The 17,890-nt window shown below is 54.9% G+C and overlaps 1 protein-coding gene across 1 annotated transcript; it reads left to right on the top strand.

The window, feature by feature from the left end:
• Positions 1-4,511: 4,511 nt before the first annotated feature.
• On the top strand, positions 4,512-13,392 carry LOC136559772 (solute carrier family 2, facilitated glucose transporter member 5-like). Its single transcript, XM_066555161.1, is given in 15 exon segments — positions 4,512-4,557; positions 5,637-5,711; positions 5,714-5,789; positions 5,791-5,980; positions 6,886-6,984; positions 7,439-7,599; positions 7,681-7,805; positions 8,037-8,182; positions 8,263-8,395; positions 8,701-8,888; positions 9,008-9,118; positions 10,260-10,361; positions 10,924-10,999; positions 12,514-12,641; positions 12,852-13,392. Coding segments are annotated over 15 exon segments (1,896 nt in total). The 3' UTR covers positions 13,092-13,392.
• The last annotated feature ends 4,498 nt before the right edge of the window (positions 13,393-17,890 follow it).

Here is a 17,890-nt window from a genome sequence, read left to right as displayed (position 1 = left end):
TACTGTGTCTTTATCATGCAGGCACTGCAGGACTTAGCCTAGCCCCAGTTTTTAGCATGGCAGAACAATAGTGTGGACCTCAGCAAAGTGTATTGTCCTGTTTCTTCCCATCATTTTCCATCACTGCATTTAGGAGAGCTGCATGCCTGCCAGGCCAGCCTGTGCTGCATCACTCCAGCCTGCTCAGGCTGGGGGGGCTGTGGAAGTGGGAGAGGTGAGAAAGAACATGGTTTCTCCAGAATTTTCTGTTTGTTACTCTGCTATATTTGTTATCTGGATTCTTAAGTAATGAGTGCTTTGAATTTTGTGATTATGTTACGGTGATGTGTAGTTAATGTACTAATGTTCACTTGAGCTAGGATCATGGTAACAGTGTGGTTTGTTTTTTTTTTTTTTTTAACTGTTCAGAAAATAACTTAAATACAAAGATTAAGCTGTGAATCTCTCCTGTTTTCCTTTTGGGGGGAAAGATGCTGTCAAAATACCAATCCTGTATCTTCCTCAAACCCATGTGTGTGGGATACACTTCTGCTACACATGTACTGTACACAACATCTGCAGTGTGAACACCTGGCAGTGCTGGGGATGGAAGGTGGACAGCTTTGCCCCAAACCTGAGGTGGTTGCAGCTTCACTGGACACAGAGTCTGCAGCAGCCAGTCCCACCTCAGAGACCAATGCAGCATAAAAGACTGCCCTGGCAGTCAGAAAAAAACCCACTTATTCCTAAAACCACAGCATACTTTTTAATTACACTCTCTCCATTCATAGTTAATGGCCTCTGGCTGGGGCAAATGAGTCTGCCCTGTGAGCCAGAGAGTGGATGTGACTGATAGAAAAGAGTTGCAGCCATCCTGCCCATTAAAAAAGTGTGGGGGAAAACCTGCAAAGATTTTGTGTTTTTCTGGGTATTGTTGCAAGATCCTGGTAGGAGAAGCACAAATTTGTTTTATAAGCTAATCAGAATCCTGCTGTTCAATAATGAGTGAGTAATTGACATATCACAGCACTGCCACGCAGCTCCATGGCTGGGGATGCTTCCACGCTCACCGCTCGCCCAAATCAGAAGGCAAACACCCTCGCCCTCAGAATACCTTCCTCTTAAAAGTGCTCCTTGGATAGCAGCCTTGGATCTTCCCATTTGACTTAACAGCCCCTTTTAAAACAAAGGCCACCGCAGTTTTAAGATCCTGACTCCAGGGGTGGTCAGAAAACAAACAAACCCCTGCACTCCCGACATCTCTCTCCCTGCTGGCTCCATTCTTGGGAGCCAGCGGGGGACTGGAGATTGGGAAGGCTCCTGCTTTTCTCAAGTGCTGGGAGCAGGATTCTTGTCACTTCCAATCTCCATCTTTCTTTGTGACAGGGTTCCCAGCAGCCCCGTGCTTTATTTGGCAAGGCTTTGGTGTTTATATGTATGTGTGGATGTGCACACATATATAATAAATATTTTATATACATATTTTATATAATATGTAATATATATATATTTGCACCGCTTTAACCTCTTCTATTCCCTCTCTGCTATTTCCTCCCATCCAATAATAGATTTGGAAGAGGAGTTGCAGTGACAGGCTACATCCATTGTTTTGGGTTGGTCTGTAACACAGAATGCAGCTTGATTTCAACAACCTGTGAGTGCCAGCACACACAAATGAAACTCCTTCCATACCCACAGCTCCACTTGTCTGTGTGTACCCAAACAACACACATACTGCCTGCTCCCATGAGAAACAGGTTCTCCTTGCGGGTTATTTCTAGATGTTCCTTAGATAGTCCTTCCCCTTCTTCTCCTTGATGTTTAAAGATGAGAATCAGGGTCTTTATTCCAGATTTCTAGGACTAGGACAGTGCTGTCCTGCAGGGCATGAGCTGGAAGACTTCTCCCAGGAAATCTAGACTGGAATCCAAAAACTCAAGTACTAAAGAGAGTCTTTGAGAAAGAAAAGCAATCTCAATTGTAAATTTCCACTGGAAAAGGATGAACAGCTTATCTTAAATAGATTCAGTGGTTAATTACCCTTTCTGTTTAAAAATGTGTGCCTTATTTCCACTTCAGATGAAGAAGGAAAGTAATGTTTGCCATAGCTTCAAATTAACAGCATTTGATCAACCTACAGCTTTAAAATGAAATCTTCTCTTGTTTGGTGGTTTTTTATTGTTATCTTATATACATGCTTCCAAGAGTATAGTAAGGTACTTTTTGGAAAGGGGGAATTGGCCAGCTTATATTAGCTAGGCTAGAAAGAATGTAATTCTTACAATAACTGTTTAGGATGAGTTTAGCAATTGGTGGTTTGAAGAGGATGATGAGCTCTCAAGAGAGGAGGCAGCATGGCCAAGGAAACAAAAGGCCCTGAGCAGACAGACATGCTGTAATGCTGCCAATATATTTCTGTGGGTGAGCTGTCTGTCTGTCTGTCCTGGGAGTAAGGGCTGTTCCTGGCTCCAGCAGTGTCCTGGCCCCTTTTGTTCCAAGGCAGTGTGTGGCACAGCTTCCTGTGCAATGGCACACATCAGTGCCCAGGATGTAGAAATGATTCCATGTTTTGAATCATAAGATGGGAATAAGGTGGGAATAATAAGGTGGAATAAGAATAATTTTTAAAAAAGGAAAACTAAACTGCTGCATGCACTCTCCCATGCAGTGGGCTGCAGCCATTAGAGATCTCAGCCTGACCCCTTTGCCAGCTGATCCATGCCCAGCAGTGCATATCTGTGAGCACCAGCCACTTTGCTTTACCCTAAAAGAGCTTAGACCATATTCATTATATCCCCAAGAGAGATACTCTTTGTTTCACATCCATGTTACCGTCCCATCCTGAGCTTTCTCCAAAATCATTTGCTGACATGCACCTGGCTGGTAGGAGCTGCTAGAAATCTCCAAAACCAGAGAGGTTGCTGAGCTGTGAGGCTGATCAGCCTCACCACTGAAGAGGATAAGGAATGTGACCAGGGACACCTGGGCTGGAAAGGTCTCACCTGTCCAGGTAAATTGCCTGCCTGCAGATGGAGAACAGTCAGATGGGCTCTCCAGTGCAGCAAGGCAGAAACAGCAGCCTGAGCAGGGCTTTCACTGGGGACAGCACTGACCTCCACAGTGGAGGCCACTGTGGTTTGAAGAAACTCAAGCCCCTGGTTAACATCACACAGCTGATGTATCCAAACTCCCTGTGCCATGCCCCAAGCACCCTGCTGGCATTCACCAAGGTGGATCAAGGTTTCTCCTCCAAGGGGCAGGAAGGTGGGGAAGCTGCCAGACCATCTCTGTTTCTGCAGTGTCACCTCCCAAAGGGCAGCCCTGGCCAACTGCTCTGACCTTCGGAGTGGCACCAATGTCTGTGAGCAGCTCTGCCTGCCCAGCCTGTGCAGCCCAGTTCCCTCTCCTCCAGCACAGGGAAAGGGGTCAGTGGCTGCTAAGCTATGCATCGTTTTGCCTTTGCATGAGCTTCTTATTGCTTCCTTGTGGAATTTATTTAGTGTGGACTAGATGGTGCTGGGGAAACCCCTAGAACTGGCATCCTTTCCAAGGGATTTCTATCTCATCTTGAAAAAGGGGACAGACCTCCCCATGGGGAGCTGTCAGCTCAGGGGAAGCCCTCAGGTGTCCCAACTGCTTCTCCATCCTCCTGGCCTCAGCAAATGCCATCACTCTGCAGGATGTGCGCTGGGACCAGCTACACCTGCTGCTCTGCCTCTGCCAGTTCTCATGGGTTTCTTTGTGTGCCTCAGGCACTGTGTCAGATGCCTTGAGGAAGGGAGCTGTGTGAGTATCCCGTGACATGGAGTGCTGGGACAGGAGCCCTGGGAGTGATGATGGGTGGGGATCAGGGTGGTTTATGGGCTCACAGCCACTTTCCCAGCTACAGGGAATATTTTAGCGAGGGACACCTTGCACGGAGTCAGGGGAGGAATGCCTGTAAAATGTGGAGACAAGCTCCCTTGCAGCTCAGAGCAGTGGCTGTTTCTCACCAGCCCTTGTCTATCGTGTGCCACTATCACCAGGTCAGGTCACAGGAGTGTCTCCAATTAACCCAGGCCTCTGGTGAGCCTTAATTGGCACTCCAGGCTCTCCTCCTCCCCTTCTTGAATTTCTCACCTCTACGTCTGCTGCTAAGCCTTTGCTCCCAGCATCCCAGCCACTGCTGGGAACCAGTGACCATAACCCATTTTACTCCCTAAATCAAGGCAGCAGCCATCCCCTGGCTTGGAGCTGTGTCCTGAAGATGTCCCTGCTTGGTGCCCAGCATCAGGCTGTGTGGCAGGAGGGATGAGCAGGGGCTTGGGGACAGGTATGGGCTTCAGTGCAGAGGAGCTGGGAAGTTCCAGGAGGGTTTTTTGGTAGGTACTTGCTGAGAGAGTACCAGAGTGGGGGAGAGATGGCTGCTGCTGTTTCCTCTTTCCAGTGCTCTTTCCAGAGACCTCTGGAAACATTTAACCCTCCACATGCTGCTCCCAGAGGTGAGCCATGTACCTGAATGACCAGAGTTGGAGCAGGCTGCAGGACACAGCATGGCCTGGCTCATCATCCTGTCCCAGGTTTGCTGCTTTGCTTGGGGTGAGTCCTGGGCATGTTTAGGGCTGCCCTGCAGCACTGCAGGTGCTTTGGGCATGGCTGGGACCCACAGGCTGCATGTTCTCTTGCTGAGTCATCTCACCCATGGTTAGGTCCAATAAAATGGATCTTCATCCTGCTGCTCTGGGAATGAACCAGGACCATCCCCAGAAGGACTGAGACTCCTGCAGGTCTCCCCCACTGTGGCCCTGTCACCAAGGTCTCTGCAGCCACCCAGCAACACCTGCACAAAGGTAAGGGTGATGCCCTGATCCAGACGTGAAGAAGACAAGTCTGGGCAAGACACAGGAACTCCTGAGCAGGGGCCAGCCCTGGGAAAACTGAACACTGGCAAGCTGGCAAGGGCTGGTGGCTGGGGGAGAGGCCCGATGCTTTCAGGAAGAGCTGGAGGCTCATGGGCAGGAGGGAGACCAGAGCTGGAACATCCTCCGTGGGAGAATGTGGTGCCTGGACTCTCCCACAGCCCAGACAGCCCGGCTGGGGCTGGCACTGCAGGGCTGGGGGTGCCCGTGGGGCTCTCCCAGCTCTGCTCCGCTCTCCTGGCCCCACGGGACCGTCCTGAGTGGGGCCAGCCTGTCGGGACCTGTCCCTTTTAAGCCCTTGGAGCTGTTGACAGCCGTGGCTTAGTGGGGTCCCCATCCTTTCAACTGGCTGTTCGGCAAATTAAGAGCTTGCTATTAGGCTGCTAATTAAAGGCACTTCATTAGCAGCAGGGGAGGCAGCTCCTGGCCGCAGCGAAATTGGATTCCTCTGAGCTGCCATGAGCCGGTTCTCTCCTCTCTGGGGCTGGGGGCTGTGTCCCTCCGTGCCCGGGGAAGGCAGCTGCCTCCAGCCATGGCCGGGGGCTGCCAGCCTCTTCCCGAGCGCGGGGGATGGGGCACATCTGCCCCCGCTGGGAGAGGGGCCGGGGGTGATCGGGGTGTTGGGTGATGTGGGGCCGCCCCTCGCCGCCAGCCTCGGGGATGGTGCAGTGCTGCTGCTGCCCCACTGACGGTTCCCGGGTCACTCCCGTTTAGAGGGGACACGCGAGAGCTCTCAGAGGTGACAGAGCATCTCGTCAGTGGTTCCGCTGCCCCCGGGCTGGGCCGGGACCCCTCCGCGGGCTGAGCAGTCCGGAGGCGCTGCCCCTGCCCCCGGCGAGGGGAGAGGCTCCCGGACTCCTCCTCCAGCCGCTCAGGCGCCTCCAATGAGCCCCGGGGGCTCCCGGGCTGCCCTGCCCTGCTCTGCCTTCCCTTCCCTCACCTCCTCCTTCTTCCGTCTAAAAATGGGAGAGACTAGCCGGGCCGCCGCACCGGGGCTGCCTTCCTCCCCCTCTCCTCCTCCTCCTCCCTCCCCGCGCTCCGCCCGCAGCCTCTCGCCGCCGCTCGGGAAAGGGACCCCGCGGCCCGGCGGGGACATCACCGGGGTGAGCTCCCTGCGGGCCGGGAGGGCTGCCCGTCCCTGCTTCCCGCCTCCCCACGGTGTCCCTGTCCCCCTCTAGCCCCTGGCCTGACACCCATCGGCCTGACATCCCTCTCCCTTTTTTCCCGGCTTGGGATTCCTGATGGGATTAGGGGGGATTTGCTGTGCGTGAGCCGGGAGCTGCTGGGTGCTACGAATCCGGCTACCGTGCGGGAGGGGCGGGTGTGCTGCTGGGGAGCGGGGCTGCTCCTGGGGACACAGGCTCGTCTCATGTCCGCGCCCTGCGGGGACATCCATCGTTCCGGACATTCACTGCAGCACCCCGGGCTGTCCCTGCAGCTGGGGTGCTCTGAATGCTCCCGAGCACCCCGATCCCGGGCTGGGCTGGGTCAGAGCTGCAGGGGGCTGTTCCCCCGCACCACCGGCTCCCCGCAGTGAGGAGCCCCAGCAGGAACGGGAGGCAAAGGTGTTGGAGGGGATGAGGGTTCAGGAGATGGGTCCACGTGGTGTTTTGGGGTGCCCTGGGACCTTCCACGGGAACATTTCAGTGGTGTTGGGCCACTCAGAGCAGCCCCACTCAGCTGCTCCACTGAGGTAGGGGGATGGGTGTCCCTCCTGTTTCCATCTGCTGCCCATCCCAGCTAGGCAGGGGTGCCCAGGTTACCCAGGCTGGGTCACCACCACGGTAAAAAACCTCACACCACAGCCACAAGACCAGCCACCAGGAAGATGGATCAGCTGGGCTGGATGCTGGGCACTGTCATGAAGCAGTGCTCAACACAGGATTCCATGCACTGGAGTCTTTGCTCTGGGCCAGGGTCATCCCTGCTGGAAAAGAGGCAGTCCATGACACTTTGGCTTCTAGCTCTGCTGGCCAGGACTGTGCTGATCCTTCCTCCTCTTTCCCAGCATCTCACCTTCCCCCTGCTGTCTGTCACCCTTCTGGTATCCTTTGGCTCCTCCATGCTCTATGGCTACAACCTTGCTGTGGTGAACTCACCGGCAGAGGTAAGGGATGGGCAGCCTCTCTGGGAGCAGGGAAAACAGCCCTGCATCCCTTCCTTGGAGGGGGGAGGGATAGCTGTCCAGCAGCCCCACATCAAAACACTGGCACTTTCCTTGAGCAGTCACGCAGAGATGAATGGCATAGGAAGGACATCAGAGTCCATGTTCATGTACTCCAAACTGGTCCCCCCAGGAAAGCAGGGCCTGGAAAGCTGGCCACAACCTCCCTGCTCCAGCCTGAGCACTCTCTTTGGTATCTCTAAGTCATCCTTAGGCCTCTCAGGTGCTGAGAATTGCTGAGCAACCAGACTAGCACATCCCAGTCATACCCAAACATGTTCTGCCCTGCATCTCCTTTGATGCTGTTAAACCCATATTGTCCCTATAGGTCCTCTCTTCCCTTGCCTTCCCCTTTCTGCCAGCACACCTGGTGCCCATGTGTGTCTCTGCCCTGCAGCACATAAAGGCCTTCTACAACACCACGTGGTTCCAGCGCTACGGGCAGGGGCTGGGCCCTGCCCCCCTGACCCTGCTCTACGCCCTGACTGTCTCCATCTTCGCCCTGGGCGGGCTGGGGGGCTCCCTGCTGGTGGGGGTGCTGGTGGAGCGCTATGGCAGGTAAGGGTGTCCCACCAGGGGCCAGGGTGGTCCAGAGGTGGGCTGGGACTGGAGGAGCCGCCTGCTGCTTGTGCCTGCCAGGAATGGGGCTCTGAGCCGCAGCGCTCTCCTCGTCCTCCTGGCCGGCGGCTTCATGGGCTTCAGCCGGGAGCTGGGATCCCCCGAGATGGTGATCATCGGCCGCTCCATCACAGGGATCCACTCAGGTGGGTGCACAGCCCCTTCCTCATGGCTCAGTCCCCTACAGCCATTCCTAGGGGGATGGAGAAGGCTTTGTATCCCCACGGGCTCTGTGGAGGGGTTCTCTGGTACAGCCAGGCCACCTCCAATGCCAGAGGGTCCCCACTGTGGATGATGCTGGACATGGGAGGAGATGGACCTAGGGTCTGGCTTCTCCTTTCTGCCTCTGCCATCCCAGTCCCTCCTGTGCCCCCCAGGTATCTGTGTCAGTGTGGTGCCCCTCTACCTGGGAGAAATCGCTCCCAAGAACCTGCGAGGATTCCTGGGCCTCATGCCCAGCATCTTCATCTGCCTGGGGGTTTTCTCTGCCCAGGTCCTGAGCCTGCCAGAACTGCTGGGCAAGGTGAGCACAGTACCCCAGCCCATGCATGCTGGACACTGCTCTGCTCTCTCCATGACACATTCCATTTCAACTCCTCCCAGGACAGGTTCTGGCCCCTTTTCCTGTCAGTGGTGGTTGTTCCTGCCTCCCTCCAGCTCCTGCTGCTGCACTGCTTCCCTGAGAGCCCTCGGTACCTGCTGATAGAGAGAAATGACGTCTGTGGTGCCACCAAAGGTGAGAGGATATCCTTGGACAGACTGGCTCTGGAAAGTGCTGGTCCATTCTTGGATGTCCATACCTGAAAGCCCAACGCAATCCTGATGGTTCAGCCCTTCTGTCGCACCTGGTTGTGCCACAGCATTTCCATGGTGCCCAGCACTGCGGTGTGAGGCTTTTCCCCATTTCCTATGGATGCTGAGCCCCATACGGGGCTACTGGGGAGGTTGGGCCAGGGTAGAGCCAAGCCCTTACCTGGTGCCATACCTGTGAGCATCCACCCTGTGCTGGGGACATGTGTCCATGGCCCGCTCTGCCCACAGCCCTGCAGCGGTTCCTGGGGAGCCCCGAGGTCCAGGATGTGATCGAGGAGATGCAGGAGGAGCAGCGGTCGCTCTCCTCCATGGAGATGGCGTCGGTGTGGCAGCTGCTGCGGGAGCGCTCGCTGCGCTGGCAGACGCTCTCGGTGGCGGTGCTGAACGCTGGCATGCAGCTCTCGGGCATCGACGCCGTAAGCCCCACGCGCCCCTTGCCCCGGCACACGGCTGTGCAGGCTCTCAGCTGAGGCCTGGCAGGGCATTTCCCTGAGTGGCTCCATCCCCCTGCTCATGCTGTGTCCCCTCCTGGCAGATCTGGTTTTACACCAATACCATCTTTGAGAACGCTGGGATCCCCGTGTCCCAGATCCCCTACACCACCATGGGCACCGGCGCCATCGAGGTCGTTGCCGGGCTGATCGGGGTGAGTGAGGGACAGACAGACAGACGCAGCCCCTCCGTGCTAGAGCCGCTTGCCAGCTCCCAGCACCATCAAACGAGGGGACAGAGTGGATCCCCAAAATATCATCTATGCCACAGCACAGCCCCTTTTCTGGGGAGCAAAGGATTTGGCATTTGGAAATGGGGATGGGAGATGGGATGAGACAGGCTCCATCTAGGAGTAGTGAGATAATTGTAGCGTAGCAGGGAGGTTGGGTAGAGATGGCAGGCAAAGAAAAGGTTGGAGATGATGGAGGGGACTAGAAGTTTCTTCTGGGTCTCGCTTTCATTGTCCCTCTCTTAGCAGAGTCACATGTCCCCCTTTCCCCCCGCCCCCAGCCAAGCACTGGCCTGGCCCCAGGCAAGCAGCCCCCCCACCCCAGCCAGCCCTCATTTAGCTGGAGAGTTAGCACTGGGCCAGGCAGATTTATGGCCCTTGTCCCATCTGCAAGTGTCACCCAGGGCCAGCCCAAGCCACCCGGCACTAAATCCACTCCCTGACAATTACAGAGATGGATGGGGGTGGCTGCTCCCAGAAAAGAGGGAATGAGTGGGGGGCTGCTCCCCTCTCCCATAGCCCAATCCAGAGCAGAGTGGGGTCCCCTGCCTCTCTGAAGGGTACCCCCTACTCCCCTCCCCTTTCTGTGGGGGTGTCCCAGCCCCCCAGAAGTCGCCTAGCATAGAGCCAGATTGCTTGGGAGCAGCCCCACAAATGGCCCCTGATGGACATGCTGAGATTGGTTATAAAATTACAGGCATTTGTTCTGCTGTCAATACCCTGCCTGCTCCCACCGCTGCTGCGCTGCCTGCCCACACCCTGCTGTGCCCACTGCCCCACAAACCCAGCACCTCTGCCTGGCACTGATGCCAATGTGGCTTGTGGGTCGCCCCAGCCCTGCACCGTGACCCCTGCTCCGTGGGACCCATCTCCTGCCCCATGCATGCTCACCCCTGGCACTTTCCATGCCCCAGCCTCAACCCTGGAACTCTGAGCTGGGGTTGCCCCTGATCCCCAGATGCACCAGGAGCATCCTCCCACCCACAGCTGGATCTGGGGTTCAGAGATGGTCCCATCCACCCTGGAGCTGCCCAGCACCCTGTCAGTCTCTGCTCTCTCTTGGCAGTGCTTCACCATCGAGAGGGTGGGCCGGCGGCCCCTCATCATCACTGGCTTCTGTGCCATGGGTGTCTGCTCAGCTGGCATCACCATCTCCCTGCTGCTGCAGGTAGGGCCTGGCCACTGCCACCCCCTGGGCCATCATCTGGGGCTCAGTGGGGGAGGGATGGCTAGAATCCTGGGGGAAGGAGCATGCATGGAAATAAAAGGTGAGCTGGCTCTTCCAAGTCATATTTTCCCTTCAAAGTTAAAGAGAAGGTAAATTTAGCACCAAGAGCAACAACAAAAAAAGAAAATACAAATCCATAGGAGAAAAGTCCTGCTGCTTCTGGTAGCTTTTTTTCAGAAATACTTGTTCCCAGGGAGGCAGATGTGAAATGCCAGGGCAGGTGAAGGGTCCTTCTCCTGCTGTCTGCTTCCAGAGGATGCTCCTGTGGCTCTGGTGATTCTGCACCATCACGAGCTGCTGAGCTTGGCTGAGGCTGACCCTCACCAGCCTTACCCCAAACCACCCATTGCTTGTCTGCATCTCACCAATGTGTCCTGTGTGGTTGCTGTCCCCAAGAGCCACCACCAGGCCGAGGGCAGGCCTGAAGCCATGTCCCAGGGATGCTGGGTGTGGAGCTCAGGGCCAGCCCCAGCAGTGTCCCCAGCCCGGTGTCCCCTCGCAGGCTGCCCTGCCCTGGATGCGCTACGTCAGCGTCGCCTGCGTGGTCGGCATCATCGCTGGCTTCTGCATGGGACCAGGTGGGTCTGGGGCTGCAGCACTGGGGAGCACTGGGGTGGGAATGGGGGTCCAGGAGAGCAGCAGTGGGGTTTGCAGGCAGGTGACAGGAGCTGGGCCTTGGCCCTGTCCCCGTGGTCCCACCCTGGTTTATGATGCTGTCTCTCCAAGTGAAAGCCCACCACAAACCCCTCCAGCCCCACACATCCCCAGGGCACACTCTACCTCCTCCTGCTGGGCCACGCTCCAGGAGGAAGCAGAGTGAAGCCCTGGCAGCCTTCCCCAGACCTCTGTGGAGGTGTCACAGCTCCTATCACAGTGCAGCTGGTGAGAATCATCCTGCCCCTAATGGAGTGCAGGCTCCAACAGCCAGGAGTGAAACCTGGACTGGTTTACCCAGTTGATGTATTAGCAGAGCTCTTAACAGATCTATAATTCATCCTCAACCCAGATTTTATTCACTGTAATTACATCTTTAATTAGGATTTTAATGGCTCATTGTTCACAAACAATGATGAATAGGAGTTTTAAAACAAAAATATATATATCTCTGTTCTGGGCGAGCTGTGAGTAAGAGTCCGTCAGGGGCCCCACTCCTCCCTCACTTCTTACACTTGATTTTTGGTTCATCTTTTCCCTGCATGTTATAAAGAGGTCCAGCCAGCCCTGTTTCAGGAAGCTGGGACCCCAGGCATGTCACCATATCAAAAACAATCCCTTGCCAGATTCCTGTGTGTTTTGGAAGGTACTCTGGACCTCGGATCTTGCCCCCCAGCACAGGGACAGTCCTGGGACCCAGGACTTCTGGCTCAGTGACACTTGGCTGGAGAGGCTAAGTCCTTCTAGAAGAAATAGCCACAACCTGGGTCCAGTTTTCAGACCACTTACAATTTGGCTTGGGAAACCACCTCCATGCATTCTGGGTTTTTTCACTCTGCATGGGAAAAGCAGGTTGGAAAATGGCATTTCTGTGTCCTGAGGGAGATTGTGATGCTCAGAAAAGTGGTTGCTTCTTTCCTCCCTGAATCAGCCACAGTGGCAACAGAAGCTGGATGATAGAAGGAAGTTTTCTAAAGTCTTTTGATCAAGGGAGTCTGGAAAGGGCATTATGGAGGGTGCCAGGAAGATGGTTCTCTATGCCTGTGATCTCCATTAGATTTAGTATATCAGCATTTAGAAACATTTTTGGAAAATGAGGATCCACATGAAATGTTCCACCTTTATTTTGACTCAGTCTGAAACTTTCTAGTCATGCAACCTGGGGAACTGGCCTGAGCACCCAACAGTGTGCCAGTGTGTATGTCAGGGGACATCACATCACCCCCCACAAGACATATCCCAAGGGAGACCAAGGGTAGGACACTACTCCACCACTCCCTGTCTCCTCCAGCTCTCCCAGCACCACCAGTTTGAACCATGAGCCTTGCTGGGCTCCAGCCCTTTGGCCACAGGACTGAGGTGGGCAGAACCTGTTGACCCCAGGGGTACCTGAGTCACCCTGTCCTCCATACCCTCGATGTGTCCCCTCCCTCTGCAGCTGGTGTTCCCTTCCTGATGACAGCAGAGCTCTTCATGCAGTCCCACCGCCCGGCTGCCTACATTGTGGGGGGCTCTCTCAACTGGCTCTGCAACTTCACCGTCGGCTTCATCTTCCCCTTCCTGCAGGTACCAGTCCAGAGGGGCCCTGGGGGATGGAGGGAATGGACACAGCCCTGCTGTTCTCCCAGGATGGGGTGCCAAGGCAGGGATGCCTGTGCTCTTGGCTCAGCTCAGTGCTGGACAGAGCCAGCCCAGGGCAGGGTGTCTCAGCCTCGTTCCATGCCCAGTTTGGGAGTGCCTGGCAGTGTCTCTGCCTCATCCTGCTCTTGTCCCCAGATGTCAGCTGGTGCCTTTTGCTACCTGGTTTTCTGTTGTGTCTGCCTGCTGGTGGCCCTGTATGTCTACCTTGTCATCCCTGAGACCAAGAACAAGACCTTCATGGAGATCAGCCACATCTTCACCACGCGCCGCTCCGTGCTGTCCGTGCCAGCCCAGCTCATTGGCATGATGAAGCTCGATGGCTACGGGGCTTTGGAGAGCAGCTCCCTGGAGGGCTCAGGCTCCAGCCTGCCCTGATCTCAGTGGGCTGATGGGGATGGGGATGGGGAGGAGGCTCAGGGCCGGGGAAGGATGTGGGGGCCAATTTGTTCCAACCTGGTCATCTCTGGGTCTCCCAGGACATCTCTCCATGGCACAGTCTGGGCCCAGGATGAGCCCTATTGATGCACCAAGGTTGCACTGACTGCTGGGCATGATCCCCATGCTGGAAGAGACAAGGGAACCTCCTGAACCAGGGGGTTCTCATTGCTCCTGGGTGTGGGGCCTTGGCAAGGGCTTCTGGCATGAGCTGTTTATTTAATAAAGAGCATTGCCGCCAGAGCCATTGTTTGGCAAGTTTAGCCTGGAATGGCAGCAAGCAGGAAGGTGCTGGAAAGGGCAGGTGCTTCTCCGGCACCAGGGAAGAGCAGAACAGGAAGAGGAGCTTATCCTCCTCCCCTCTGTGACTGGCTGGAAAGGTCAAAGTGACCCCACATTTTCTAGGAAGGGTGGTCGGGATGGTTCCCAGGCTCTTGCGTCTCACCCCAAGTCGGTCATGCAAAGCTGGAGGCTGTTGCAGAAGGGACATGGAGCAGCTCTGAGCTGGTGGGGACTGTCCAGCCACTGTGCCCCTCCAGAGGCTGCTGGAAGCCCTTGGTGCCTGGCCTCGTGTGCTGGCCCCACAGAGTGCTCCCATGGGGACTCTGCACGCTCCCAAACTCCCTGGAGGACAAAGGGATCCAGGATAAACCCTCATCCCCTTACTGCACCCTGTGAATTGCTGACCCCAAGGTCCTCTCCAAGCACAACCTCTCCCATGTCTCTGCCCTGAATCCTGGGGGCTGTTTTTGGAGGGAGAGGCTGTCCTGTGTCCCAGAACCCCCCACAGCAGCTCCCACAAATACCATGGTAAACCATGGGGTTCCTAGACCTGCCAGGAGCTGTCATTTGCAGGAAAGCAGCACCATTTTGTTCCGGTGAAAGATAAGCCCAGGTGGGGGGGAAGGGCTGCGTGGCCAAAACACTCTCATGCCAGCACGAACATCATTTTGTTGCAAATAATTTAGCCCTTTTTATTTTTTTTCCCCCAGTTTCCCTCTCCATGGCAGGTCCACAACTTGGTGTTTGGTGTTTGTGGTCACTTAGTGAGGAGCCCACCCTTCCTGCATCCCTTGGCAAAGCCTCAGGGCGCTGCTGGGTGTGTGTGGGTGCTGGACCCGTGGGGACAGGGACAGGGCCACACTGGGTCCCCAGTGCCTGCTCCCATCCCTTCCATCCTGAGCCAGCAGCCTGGGGCTCTGAGCACGCTGGGCTGTTCAGGACAGCAGTGAGAGCAGGGTCAGGCTCTGCAGCCCCGGCGCTCCCCGCTCGCCTCCCCCGCTCCCGGCAGCAGAACAGAGCGGTAAATATGTGCAGCATTACATATGTATAATGGAGTGTAAATAACCCCAAAAAGTGCATTGTAAATAGACTCCAAGTTTATCCTTTATTAATGAGGCACTGAGTGCCCTGCTGTTTTAGAGCAGCGAGACTTTGATAATATCAAAACCTAAATTACACTTGTGTCTCTCATTCCCAGCAAACGACAGCATCATTTCAGGCCTCTTTGCCACTTGTATTTATTTATTCTGGTATTTATCTATCTCTCCCACCCAGCATGTGGGGCAGCTTGGAGGATGCCCCCTGCCCTCCATGTGAGGGCAATAGCCCCCCTGGGACCAGCCCCCCATTCCTGGGGTCCTGGCATAGCCAAGGAGTGGGAATGTTGCCTTATGGCCAAGGACTGCTCTAAGTGGCCAGTGAGATGGGGTAGACCTGGGAAATGTGGGGTCAGGACCCATTTCTGTCAGGGTTTTGGATGCCACCAGACCCAGAGGTGCCCTCTCTCCAAGGACTGGGAGTCACTGGAAAAATTCTATGGTGCTTTCTGGATGTATTTGTTCCTGGGGACTCGTTTGAGGGTACCATGTCAAGGACATATCCATCCTCTTTTCCATCAGGGCCTGGGGGTGAGGAGCCCCCATGCTCATGGAACATTGGCAACTCATCAGTTTTTTCTGAGGCTATTGGGGCAAGGATTTTTTCTTTTTTGGTTGTAGTTCAAACTGCCCCATGCCACTGACCTTTTACTCTTACAAAAGAGGGATTTGGGCTTCCTCTCTGCTTATCTTGCCAGGCAGGCATTCCCAGCTGCTCCACTGCAGGCTTCTCAGGCAGGATATGGCTGGGTGAGCTCTGAGCTGCTTTTCCTTGTCCAAAGCTGCTTCCACACGTTGAAATCCAGCTCCCTGGATTGAGGCCTCCAAAAGCACTGGTTCTGTCTGGTGAGGATAAGGCTGTTTTCTCTAGTAGTGTCCAAGCAGACCTTGAAAAACTGGAGAAGGTGCCAAGAAGAGTCTGAGAAATTACTTGGACAACTGGAAATGCTGCTGATCCTCTTAAGGTTTGCAGAAACAAAGATGAAGGTGGCTCTCTCCAAATGCACAAGCGCCTTCTCCTGGTGTGCCCAGTGCCAAAGGCTGGGTGGGTTCAAGGCTGAGGTATTCACATGGAGGCTGGGGCTCAGCCCTGGACAATGTGGAATGGGAGAGAAGACCCTGGTTCAAACTCTCCAGATGCTTTGAATGGTGGTCCTCAAGGAAATGGTCATGGCCCATCACTGGAAATGTGCAGATCCTCCATGAAGCTCTCTAGGCTTGAGCTCACCTGGCTCAAGGTGAATGGTCACATCCCAACTGGAAAGCTGATTGAGGCTTGCTGGAGGCACCCTGGTGTCCCTGTGCAATCTCTGGGGATTAGTGAGGCCACAAGTGACCACAGAGCAGGCCAGACAAGCCATGGAGCTCTCACACTGCCAGTGCCCTCAGTCCCTATGGGTTCAGCAGAGGTGGGCTCCAGGAGGAGGGATCCTGGGGATCCACCAAGCCTTTGAGGCTGATCCCTTCTCACACTGGTTTCACCAGGTGTTCTAACAGCAATCTATCCCTGTCACCAGCACGGGGATGTCTTCACTGCCCACAAATCTCACGTGACTGCAGAGCTCCACCAGGGACCAGTTTTGACTGAGGGAGGTTCCTGTGTGCTCCACCTCGTCTCATATTCCATGTGGGAAAAGCAGTGCTGGGGCAGCACCCTGTTGCCCCACAGAGTTTGGTGTGGAATTTGTCCCTGCCTCTTGTCTCATTAAGGCTGTCCATGCTCCCAGCTTAGCAGCCATGGGAGAAGGGTGCTGGACACAGGGAGCATTGCCTGGGGTCAGCTGGGTTTGGAAATAGACCCCGTGTTTGCAGCCTCTGCCCTGGGTGTATTTGAGGGGGTCAGGGACTGATTCAGGGACTTGGAGATGGATGAGAGGCTTGACCTGACCCTGCAATCCATGCCTGCAATCATGCCTGGGAAGCCAACCATGCCTGGGCTGCATCACAGGAGGTCTGACCCACAGGTCAAGCGGTTCTGTCCCTCTAGTAAACTCCAGTGATTCCAGGCTGGAGTACTGTGTCCACCTCTGGGGTCTCAGCACAGGAAGGACATGGGCCTGCTGGAACAAGTCCAGAGGAGGCCATGAAGATGCTCAGAGTGCTGGAGCACCTCTCCTATGAAGACAGGCTGAGATGGCTGTGGTTGTTTAGCCAGAAGCAGAGAAGGCTCTGGAGAGGTTTCACTGCAAGAGGCTGCAAAAGGCCTGCAAGAAATTGGGAAGGGACTTGGTAGAACTGCATGTAGTGATAGGATAAGGGAGAATTGTTTAAACTGACAAAAAGCAGGTTTAGATCAGATATTAGTGAGAAATTCTCGAGTGTGAGAGTGGTGAGGCACTGGAACAGGTTGCCCAGAGAAGCAGTGGATGCCCCATGCCTGGAAGTGTTCAAGGCCAAGTTGGCCAAGTGGCTGCCATGGACCCATGGGCACTGCTCACATAATAACTGCCAGGATACAAATCCCCCAGAGGGAAAAGATTGCATACTCAAAATTAGGACACCCCCCTAAATGGTGAAAATTCCTCTCCTGTTTTGACATAGCAGAGAAATATTTCAGCACCATCCCAGGGCATCTTCTACCTGGGAAGGGTGATTTCATTAAGGAATGGTTCCTCTTGGAGCCTTCTTTTGTTTCTCCTTTGCCTGGTGGTGTCAGGAGTTTCCCAGGGAGTGGAACAAGCACACAGAGGCAGTGTAGGTGTATCCATTGCAGGTGTCACAGCCCCATGGACACTTTTGTGCCATGATAAATTTGGCTCCCTCGTGGCTGAAAGTCATCCCCCAGCGGAGACCCAGGCTGAGACCACATCTCTCACCTCCTTAAAGTGCAGAGCCAGGTCCAGCCTGCAGTTCTCATGGACTCTGACCAAGAGGCTTTCTGCAGGCAAAAATCTAAAATGGGTGGGGTTTTTTTCTGTGTTCTGGATAACAGGCACTCAGCTGAAACCCAGCACTTCAGAGGGGTGGAGAACAATGATTCGGATATTTTAAAAGCCTAAAATATTTCTCCGGCACCAACAATACCCACTCAACTTCAGAAAAAAACATATATAATGAAAAATATTTACAGTTGGGTGCGGGAAAGTGTTTCTTACCCTGTGAGAAATATAATAATTCTGCATGGATGCCTGCAGGCCCGTGGCTGGTGCTCTGCAGGTCTCTGCAGAAACTGTGGGGTGCCAGGACAGGCCCGGGCCGGGTGGCCGGAGCGAGGGTGCCCGGCGGAGGGTGCACACCAGCAGATGGCACTCCCAGAATTTATTGCTACAGCAAGCTGCCTCTCGGAGAGCAGTCATGTAGGAGATGTCCTATTATATGGGCAGTTGACTTTAATAGTCATTGTGTGCTTAAAGCACAGCA

Source organism: Molothrus aeneus, chromosome 8, assembly GCF_037042795.1.
Source record: "Molothrus aeneus isolate 106 chromosome 8, BPBGC_Maene_1.0, whole genome shotgun sequence".
Taxonomy (NCBI): Eukaryota; Metazoa; Chordata; class Aves; order Passeriformes; family Icteridae; genus Molothrus; species Molothrus aeneus.
Note: the sequence above shows the minus strand (reverse complement) of the source record. Positions and strands in the feature narration are given on the sequence as shown.